At 34.1% G+C, this 11,464-nt stretch overlaps 1 protein-coding gene across 1 annotated transcript in view; it reads right to left on the bottom strand.

The window, feature by feature from the left end:
• Window positions 1-2,359: 2,359 nt before the first annotated feature.
• Window positions 2,360-11,464, bottom strand: part of LOC105626780 (ubiquitin carboxyl-terminal hydrolase 31-like) — a 15,423-nt gene continuing 6,318 nt past the window's right edge. The window contains 3 exon segments of the mRNA XM_012208076.1: window positions 2,360-2,482; window positions 2,618-4,034; window positions 4,482-4,855. Of these exon segments, the coding sequence (XP_012063466.1) occupies window positions 2,360-2,482; window positions 2,618-4,034; window positions 4,482-4,855 (1,914 nt within the window).

The raw sequence follows: 11,464 nt of genomic DNA, 5'->3' as shown, positions 1-11,464 counted from the left end.
AAGTTAATCAATAATTATCAAATAATACTTTTATTACTTCATTAATATAAATAAAATTAATAATTTTCCATTTTAAATATATATAAAAATCTTTAAGCAATTCTGCCGATTAATCACTAATTAAGTTAATCAAAGTTTGATCATTTTATAATTTTTATGCTAGATGTACCTTTCATATTCTCTTTCGATTCTTCTTCTATCTTTTAAATTAAAAAATTTTAACTTTACAAATGTTGATGTATATAATTTTTTTAATATCAGATTTGCAACTTTAAATATACATTAAAGCTAAACTTCGACTCTAAAAATTAAACAAACGTTTACCTTTCGCGAATAGAACGTATTCACGGAAAAGTTTAAGTAAAAAAAAAGCCGTTTTAATATAGAACGGGAAGAAAAACATCTCGCACTTTGTTTCATCGTATTTATTTTCCAATTATTCAAATTATTCACGATTTCTGCTATATCGTTGGTAAGATATCAGAATTGCAGCGCCGTCTCGGTTACTTAAGTCCCGTTTTATTTGGTCGATAAGTAAAGAAGTTCGCAGAAGAGAGTTACCGCTAATCCTAAAAAGATATTCAAAAAGACAAGGTATGCATATATGTATACATATATATGTATATATACGGCCCAACACAACGAATTGTAGAATATCACGATATCATTTCCCGCTTCTCTTTGTAAACGTGTAACAAAATGCAACGAACGATGAGAGCCGTAGATCGAAGAACGACAAAGTTGTATGTACTGTTGTAATGTGCTTAAAAGTGGAATGACACATTTCTCCCGTATATATATATACATATACATCCTCTATTTATTTCAATGAAAGAGTAAGTAATATTTAATAATATGTATGTGTGTGTGTGTGTGTGTTTGTGTATATGTGTATACATCCTCAGTCGATTGATGGAACTTATAAAATCATAATCCGCGAATAATAAACACATTTCGTCGTTTGCACTCTAATCATCGTTACTGACTACCCGTGTCCACGATACGTGTGACTAGTAATAAATGTTAATTAATAAAATAACTTAAACATCTTTCACTCATATAATCTTGTTATGTATACATATATATATATTTATAAATTCTCGCTTTCACGCTCGCGCTTGTTCTCACGTTCGTACTTTACTCAACATCTGATTGGAATGATTGTTAAAATTGGGAGATTGAAGTCAATTCAATCGCGAGATAAGAAACCAACTGTGGATTTGTCTTGTTCTCTGTTACGTAGAAAAGCCATATCGCTCTCTAAAATTGATCACTCATTTTTTCACAATAGAGCGCTGTGACCACACAGTCATTGGAAGAACTTGACTGTAGGCTGTGATATAAACTATAACTTTCAAAGTGTTTCCTAAACGAGATGCCTAAATCAGACGAGGATATTGTGAAATTAATGTTACACAATTCGGTGGCTCTCGCAAAAAACAGTCTCGATATCTAAAATAAAACGCTTGTTTGTGAGTAATACATATGATTAATATGCTTAATAATGTGACGTGTGTGTATTAATTACTTAGATAAGGCCACTAGTGGATGATACAGATATAATATAAATATTACAATTATAAGCATATAGATTCTCAAAGCAACGGTCGAGTAGTTACACAGTATGTCCAGAAACGATCAATCGTAGAGAAAACGAGGTGTGTATTTTTAATGCAGGATTTGTAACGTACAAATTTGTTTTTCGTTATTGTCATATACTTTCATTGTAAGATGACACTATGCGAACGACATTTGTCGATCTGGAAATATCTTTTCCCTCCTCTGAACATAGGTAGAATTTAGTTGCCTATTGCATTCAAGATATCTAACTGTATAATATAAACACTAAAGGTTTCTTTTCCTTCTCTTAAGAATATACGCGATTCTTCATATATTGAGTATAAGATTTGTCTTTCTTTTAAAAAGCTATCTTAGCTATCATATAATACAATTCACGCGAGCTGTATACAAACATGGTATTACAATTACAAAAATTACTAATGCCTCGTATTTCTATTCACCGTTTGAAAAATCGTTTGGGTGTAGATTTGTTACACCTCTCTCTCGAAATAACATGCGCGAAGAGAAGCACGCTGAAATTCATCATTCACATCGGCGTCCATGAGAAAGCGATTTTATATATAAATTCGAGGTGAAGGAACGATCTTTTGTTGTCTCTCGACATATCGCATCCTCCGTTCAGTAATCGAAAAATAACGGATTTATATACTCTATCGGAATTGTCTTTCTTCTTTTTTTTAATCTCGTCACTCGATGTTGTTCAAACATCACGGCACACCAGGCACTGTACATTGAGCATTGCTCGAGCCAGACCTCTCAGTCTGGCTTATATCGTGTGTTACAACGTGGATTCGTGTATCACCGTTGTATTCGGATCACTGCTAGCAGTCTGAATTATTGCTGGCGGTATGTGTGGCGTCAATGTGATGGATGAAGTCTTGCGAACAGGTTTCGGAGAGGCCTGTAATTAATATTACGATGAAGTTTAGTCAATTAATTTACTTTTATCATTCAATGTTATTAATTAAAATTCAGTATTATAGCTTCTTTACCACACACACACAAATATATTTCATTTTAATACAACATGTATTACCCATTCTCTTCTGCAAGGTGTTTCGTCATCTGAATAATGATCGATCTGCCCAATATCGGTTTCTGTCACTGCGTTCCTCTTCTTTGGCTGCAAAGTCGCGTAGTTGCCACAGCCTCTGGTGAAGTTAGTCATATTCTTCTCTTCGACGATTTTCTCCTGACACAATATCTCTTGGGATTTACTTTGCTTGTTGTTCGTTACGTCATTGGTACTTTTATTATTAAAATAAAAAGGTGGCATTTTCGATACCCAATGATCTAGACCAGAACCAGCCGAGCTCGTTGACGCCGCGGACGAATTTCCCGTCGAATTATTAGACAGGCCCCTTCGCTGATAGAACAGCATGTACGCCGAGTTTGTGATTAGATTCGTGTCATTAACCGCTTCCACGCGTGTGTCATCGAAACAGTACCACTGCGTATCATATGGATTTCTGCAAAACGCCGTGTAATGTCCGCCCTGTAGGTCCTGCCCGTGATGATTGCATATCGCGTAGAGATCGTAGACATTCTCGTCGTACTTGGGAATATTGTGTTGCCGCGGTCGTGGTTTTTTCCAGGGCGACCAACCCAGACCACCCAAGCTAGTAACGTTATTATGCGTCGCCTGAACTCCATTGTGAGCGAGATGTGGTGTCATATCGAAACCGTACAAAGGAAAGTCCACTAGCATAGTCAGCTTGGACGTTGACCGTTGCTTAGATTGCTGACGAAATCTTTTCAAGTGTATGACTAATATATCAGGCAATGACCAGAGACCTAGTTTTTTTACGACTTCCTGCTTCTTGTTGCAATAAGGACAATGCCATGCGTCTTCTGCGCCCAATATCTCCGCTCGTGTATAGAGATCGAAACATTCCTCTAAAGTTACCGCGCCGCCCAGCTCGGAATTAGTTTTTAACTGTTTCACGCTGGCGTGTTCCTCAATTTGGTCGTTATCGTCCTGTATAATATTGCATTTAGTAGCCTCGTCCCACTCGAGGATCAGCTTTACATGTTGTGGACCCGAGTCATCGGCGCAAAGCGCCAACGCTTGCTCGATCTGCTCCGTGTAAAGAGGATGCTCTACGCAAGGATCGATGCAGGGATGCTCATCTTGGATCGGCGTTGCCGCCGGATCGGCAACGCGGATGTTGAAGAGACCCGGACTTTGACTGGTTGTAAGAACGTCATCCGCTAGCGTGCTGTGCATCTCCTTGAGCAGAAGCTTCTGCAGATCCTCGTAAGACGTCTCGCGTGATACCTGCATCGTGTACGGACTGCCGAAACGTTGCCTCAGATCCCCCTTTACGAGAACGTTGATCCAAACTAGCAAGATATACGCTTGCTCCGTAGGTTCCTTCAATTGCGGCAGCTCAATGCAATATAGTGGATCGTTTTCCATAATCACGGATAGAGGCTGACAATCAGAGAAGGTTCTGCAGAAAGAAAAAAAAAAGATATATCATTTTTTGTGACATAAGATATTAACATTTAACATTAAGATTTAACATTAAGATTTAACATACAAACCAATCATAATAAAAATTGCAAAACGATAAAAAAAGATTGTATCCTTATACTTCGACATTTTTTTGTACTTTTTTTACAATACGCGACTAAAATTTATTTTGATAAGTATGATTCATTTATTATTTCTTTTCAAAAAACAAAAAAATTCACAAAATTTATCATAAGAGAGATTTCGCATTACAAAAATACATAATTTTCTACGCTTACTTTTCCGCAATACTTATCATTCCAATATATTCTATTCCTTAATCCTACCTCTACAATGAAACTTATTCTCAACGCCAATTGTTTCCCTTTCACCTACAGAGTGCAATATATACTCTCTTTTGAAGATTTTTAAATTGTAATTTAACCTGTGAAATCCTTCTTCGTGAATCTCGGTCAGTAGCATGTGATTCTCGTCTACGCCAGTGTCGCTGGCTAGGATTTCTCGGAGCTCTCTCACGTTGGCAGCCTGATTCACACTCACGCCAATCTTGACTTGCCGCGGCTGCTGCGATGTGTAGAGGACGTTCACGTAGAGATTCATCTGCCGATGATTCTGCGGCACCGGCACCGACACGCACAGGAAGGGGTCGAAGGTGTTCGACTGTCGGTGGCACCTTGGACAAGTCAGACTAGACCGAAACTGCGCTTGAAATACGGCATGTACAAAGGAGTTGTTACACCGCACATGATTCGCAAGCGTCTCGGCGGCGACGATGTCGTCGGGTCTGCCGAATGAATTCTGCGAATGAAAAAAATGAGAATTAGAGCGTGTTAAACGACGTTAGATATTTGATTTGTGAATATTTTAATAAAATGAAATTATTTCAATAACGATATCTGTCGCTCCTTTACTTTAAAAATAATACAACTAAAAAAATTACATTTTCCAGAAAAAAGGAAATAACTTTATCAACTTGATAGAAAATTATTCACTACTCAAATAATATTGAAAAAAAGAATATATTCTTAACATGATCAAATATTACTTTTATCGCTTATATTCCACAATCCTTAAAAAAACCATATTTTTTTTATAATTGATAAATGACTGATAATTTTTTTAGATCTTTTTTGAGTTGTGACATGTTCATAATTTTTTATAAAATTAATAAGTTAGTTCGCATTTCCAATGGATAATTTACTTAATTCATTCATAGTAATAATTCGAAAATCACATTTTTTGAATTTTGTCACTTTAAAGTAAAAGAGCAATATCTCTCGTTGTCAATTTTACTCGACAAACAAATGCATCAACCCGTAACGAACCAAGCCTCTCTCCTTCTCTCTCTCTCTCTCTCTCTCTCTCTCTTTTTTCGCAGCTCTATTTTGCAGTGCGGTTTATGTAATCTGGCAAAATGGGTTTGAGGCGAGGCTATCTGCCGCGACCACGAAGCCGTATGCACGTCAGCGCCGCAGCGACGCGATGACGACGACGGGTTCCTCTCGAGTGTGAATCCCAGAGAGTGTGGGGTCCGCGACCGCCCTCTTTCTTGATCCGACATTAATGTAAAACTCGGTTATCGCTCAAAGCGCATAACGACAATCATCTATAAAGCGTCCGTGCTCTATTAATAGATTGCCGCCGTCGCAGCCGCCACTCGCCTCCTTTTCCCTTCGCTGTAAGGAAGACACGCGGAACATCAGGAGGAAGAGCCTACCGAGTGCGCTAACAAACTCCGCGTGGCTTCGGCACAATTGTCGCCGGCATGCTAAAACGCTGCGCGCTCATTAACCGTTGCATTTAGCGACCTAATGTCAGGACTTGATACACCAATTGGTGCACGATGGAGACAATAAAAGACTCCTTTTGCTTTATTCAACTTGACTACGGAAATTCAATAGACGCGGAGTCTTAAAATAATTCTTAATAAAATTGCAATCGTTATATAAAAACCGGAGTGATAAGCTCTGATAACGATTTCACTATTTGATAAAACGAAGAATTGAACGATACGATCGAGTGATATGACATAACTAAACGTATTAAAAAAATCTGCGCTACCGCATTCCGATATTTTATTATCAACTAGAATACTCGCGTTTGCGTATAAACATTTTCAGAGATACTCCGAGTGTCATAATTCCAATTCCCAGTATTTAATTCGAATAAATTAATAAAATGTTGTTTGATTTAATCGAGAGAATTTATTGAAAGAGTTCTTCAATTTTGTTGTCGAATGCAATTTCGTTTTCATTTCAGTCTGATTTCAATCCAGCATAGATGCGACCTCCTCTTAATAGGATAATAAATATCGAGGTTGTGCGTTTTCGTTTAGCCTTCGAGTCGGCCGCAGACGCGACTTTACAGAGAGCTACAAGAACCCGCGAGGTAGCGGTACATCGTGGCATTCATTGTGGTAAAACTTTATTGCCTGCAACTATTCGAACTTGCTGTAAGTAGCGCACATCGTAAGTTATAGGAGTCATTATTGACCAGCCGTTCGCACATTGTCCGTCTATTTATTTCGTTATTGCGTAAATGAGATATAACAATCCTTGAAAGAAAATCGATAATGTCGAGTTTGCAAACAGCCGGTGTTTCTAACGATAATTTCCCAATAAACCAAATAAAATTAAGTAAATTGAGGAAATAATTAAGGAGAAGGATAATGAAGAGAAAAAGGGAAAAACATCATGATAGAATAATAAGTGAATTGGGATTGATGTATTAACACCGAATGAATATTGATATTTTTGGTCAACGAGCGGGATCTTAAAATCTTAACAACAAAAGCATAAAGGTGAAAGATATGAAACTCACAGGTATTATTATTAGATTCCGCCTGACGATCGAAAATGGCAATATTAATTTAAACGAAGATCAATATGACTCTCAATTACAATTTGAAAGGTGACACACAAATTCAAATTTTAAGAACCAGCATTAATCGATCGTGTCATGTGGAAAGTTTGAGACTATTTTTGAATATACAGCTTGAAATTGAATCGAAACGTTTGATTTCGTGTTTCTTAAATAAACTGTGATTAAGAATTATTGAGAATTAATCCTTCTATCTAAATATTATTTAATAATATTGATATATTAAATATTATAATATATATATCCCATGATAAAATAAAAATTTTTTAAGTCATTTGCGACAGAACGTTCCATTATATAACATAAAAGCTTTGACACAATTCCAATAAGTACCAGTGAGAGAGATCGTACTGGAAGGTTACGTAATACCTCGACATATTTTAATGATGAAAGGTATCGGTGACCCTCGTTAACACAGAACATTAGCGGCACACAGAGCTTCGAGGACTCGTTCGCGCTTTCCGAAGCTGTGTAATTTGTAACACGCGATGAAAAACCGCAGAATGGGATAATCACCAGAGTGATCGCGCAGGATGTATCAGCGATCCGGTTGCCGGAAGTAATTTCCGATGCGTATGACTGGAACGACTCGCGCTCACAATTGGTCAATGTCACGCTCGGTGCACGTGTACTCAACTTGTAAAATCATCGTTACATTCGCGCATATATATGCCGATAACCTTACAAATATCCGACTCCCGCCAATCTTCCTAAAGGAATACTGCTAATAGATCAGTCAGAGATGCATTAGAAACACTTCGATCTGTTTAGCGCGACCGCGTTCTCGTACACTGAGAAAAAAATATAATTAATTTTAAATATTTAGTTCAATACTGTCAACTGAACATTTACTTGCAGTAAGTAAATATTTCAATAAAAAAAATGATTGTTAAATCAAATTAACATTTTTTTTTATAAATAAATAAATATATCTTTATATTTAATAAATATTTAGTATTATATATATTTTTTTTCAGTGTAGAAGCAAATTACTCATAGATTATTGTCGATAGATATCGTAACATTGCACCGAAAGAATAATTTTACTTAAAAAATTTAAAATTTTGTTGAATGCAGATCTAAAAGTAATTTTGTTGAATAATTAAAAGTAATTATGTTAAAAACTTCAAAAAAAAAACTTCAAAAAAAAAAGAGTAATGCTGCAAAAAATTTGACGTTCTAGCAGTTTTCAACAAAATTATTTTGATGGCCTAACAAAATTATTTTCAGATCTATGTCCCCAGTAAAATTTTAGATCTTTTAACGAAATTGTTCTTTCTGTATATGCATACGAGATATCAGTCTTACATTTTTCTTCTTCATCCCACAATACATAACGTGTTTGTAAAATTATATTTTAATTTTCGAAACTATTTGCAAAATTCTCCTAATTATTATAAATTTATATTCTTCATATTTTACAACATATTATTATAATATTTATTTAGTTAGTTAATATTTATTTAGTTAGTTTATTTTGTAAAAATGTAAAATCACAAATCTGAACCTTTATGTTGATCCAATTTTTTCCTTGCATTTAAATTTAAAATTTTTCTCGAGTAACGTTCTCACAAAGTTAATCGCACAATTTGACTGCTTCTCTGATTCTGATTTGTAAAAAATTAAAAGGATCGAAGTTGCGAATTCCGTTTGTCAGTTTCTGACGACGCAGTGAATCATATCAAGGAAAAAAAAAACGAATGTAAAAGGATATCTATTTTAAAATAAGAGCACGATAACACACTTTCCGGTTTCACAACAATCTTTTGTTTTTATTATGAAATGTTTAATTTATATTTAAAAGTATTTAAAGATACTTAATTACGATAAATACAAATCAGCAAACACACAATTATAATAAATATTGTATAGAAATATAGTTATAAATTATACATGCATTATTTAGAAATATGCATTATATAAAATAAATAAACATAAATCTCATTATATTCAACATACATACCACGTGGTTTAGTTGACTATATTTAGAAACATTCTTAATGACAATATATCACTTTTAAAAAACAAAAAGTATTTTTTCAAACTTAGATTATATTATCAACGTTCAATTCAAAGAAAGGAATGTTTTAACTTTTGCAAAAGAAAATGCTCTGAATAGTATTATATGAATAAAAATAAAAGTGTTTTGCTCAATTACTTCATATCATTGTACATTTATAAAAAAAGACATAATAATTTACGTTATGATAACATTACTGTGACGATTATATATAGTTTGTAATAAGCTACTATTATACACTAGGAAATAAATTAGCAAAAAACTGTTTAGTTGAGGCATTTTTTAGCAAATAATTTGTTTATACATATAACAGAAAATTTAGTTGCTTTCGCAAAATAATTTCTTTGCTTTATAAATAACAAAAATATTTATTTATATTAACTGAAACAATTTTGTTTACGTAAAATTATAGTTTTATTCGATATATTTCAACAACATTTTTGTTCGTTAATGTTTCAATCAAATATTCGTTATTAAAATAAAATTTTGATTCATATATAACAAAACATTTTTCTTAGTGTGTGCATGTGATTACTGAGAAAATATTTGTCTAAACAATTTTATCATAAGATATAAAATCCCTCTCCCCCCCCCCTCTCTCTCTTCTTCATCAGAGATACAAAACAAAAAGATTGAAATCTATTCTCTCGTGCTTTTTTTTCTTAGTAAAATATCGACAAATAAAGTGCCATTTCGCCACTTGATATATCTAGGCGATAAGTTTGTGATATACGATTCCCTATACAACTACAAAAAAAGCGATTTCTTTTATTACGAATTTATTTATACAACGTTAACGTGAGTCTCGTCGATTGGCTGCAATTTGCGGTGACGTAATATTTTTGCGTGCGTATTGCGTATACGATCATCGATGCGTGGAATTCGAAATATGTATACAGGAAGAGCCGCGGATTCTTTCTTTTTTGCATAGTTCGTTCCCGCATGTGCGTATGAAACGCAAGAGAACAGGTCACGCAAGGATGATGGGCGTAACATTCTTTTTTTTACGTCTGTGTCGCTCTCGGACGTTATAAATAGCGTTACGTAAATATTTTGCTAATAATTACGTTGATTTCCTTTCCTCCTCTGTAGAAAAACGAGTTACATTCATGTTATCCGGTCGAATCAGATATACATGCAACACGCTTCTTTAAACAGGAGTTTTTTTTTTTAATTACTGATAAAGCCGGTTTTACGAAGATAGAAGATTTCGCTACCTGATTCGCAATTACGACGTGTAATCAATGAAATTAGTACATCATATTACAGACAGTGGGAGATATATAATTATTCCTCTCCTTTGACTGAATTCAAACTGAATTCACACAATTTAATTTCAGTCTTGCATCAAATTTAAATTATTAAGATACGAATTATTGTGTACAATTAATTTAATTATCTAGTTTACTACCAATAAATTTATAATGAATAACTACTAAAACAAAAAAGAAGATGATTATTGAAATCTTATTAAAAAATTCTGATATTTTCTAGAGTTTCCAGATCAATTAGTATTTTAAAATTCCAAATAAGATTAGAGAACTTTTTAATGCAATTATGAAATAAATTGCAGCACAAGCAACGCAAGTCAATTATAAACTAATAGAAGACAGAATTCCACGAAACTATATCATCTTCTGCAATGTAATATTATGAGCTACCTACTTCATTCTCTACTAAGTATTCTATTGTTAATCTAATTTTTTTTTAAAAATGCGAGACATATAAGAATATATGTGAATATACACATGTATTTATTACCGATTGTTATTTTGCTTTATTAACAAAAATTGATCGCAGAAACAACTCTTTAAGTTTTTTGCAATAAGATTTTATCCTTTTAGAGTAAGTAATTTTTAATCCAACAAATTTAGAATATTTTCAGAAGAAGACAGAGTTTAAATTTTGAAGTAAAATTCGAAAAAATTTCCTGAATTCCAACAAAATTTCATGAGAATCCTTCATTTTCAAGGATAAAAAATTTCCTGAAAATTTCAGGTTTTACAAGTTTTTTTCCAGATATTCATAAAAAATTTTTCCCAGATAATAAACAAACACCCTGTAAAGCTGGCAAATTAAAAGAAATTTGTCGCAACAGTTAATGTCGTCGTCTCGTGCACTCCATCTGGAAGTACCGTAGTGAATGCATGCGGTACTCCAATTGCAGGATTATCTGTCAAGAAACCGACGGAGTCGAAAGCTGGCGAGCGAAGTGTGAAACGCGCGCGAGCGAGAGCGTATGTTGGCGCCGGATGACATTAGTTAATCCACGTATATACTGTAATTCGCGAAAAAGTAAAGTCATTGGATTGATAAAGTACTGACATAAAGTAAACGGCACATTCAATTTTTTGCATCGAAGTAGCGGATAGTGGCACGATTTCATGTACACATTAAGTCTGTTCGGGTTGTTTGAAATTTCCCTTTGAAAATTTTTGCGCTTAAAATGAGATATATATATATATATATATATATATATATATATATATGTAGTAGTAGAGAGAGAG

This window comes from Atta cephalotes, assembly GCF_000143395.1.
Source record: "Atta cephalotes unplaced genomic scaffold scaffold00006, whole genome shotgun sequence".
NCBI classification, from domain to species: domain Eukaryota; kingdom Metazoa; phylum Arthropoda; class Insecta; order Hymenoptera; family Formicidae; genus Atta; species Atta cephalotes.
Note: the sequence above shows the minus strand (reverse complement) of the source record. Positions and strands in the feature narration are given on the sequence as shown.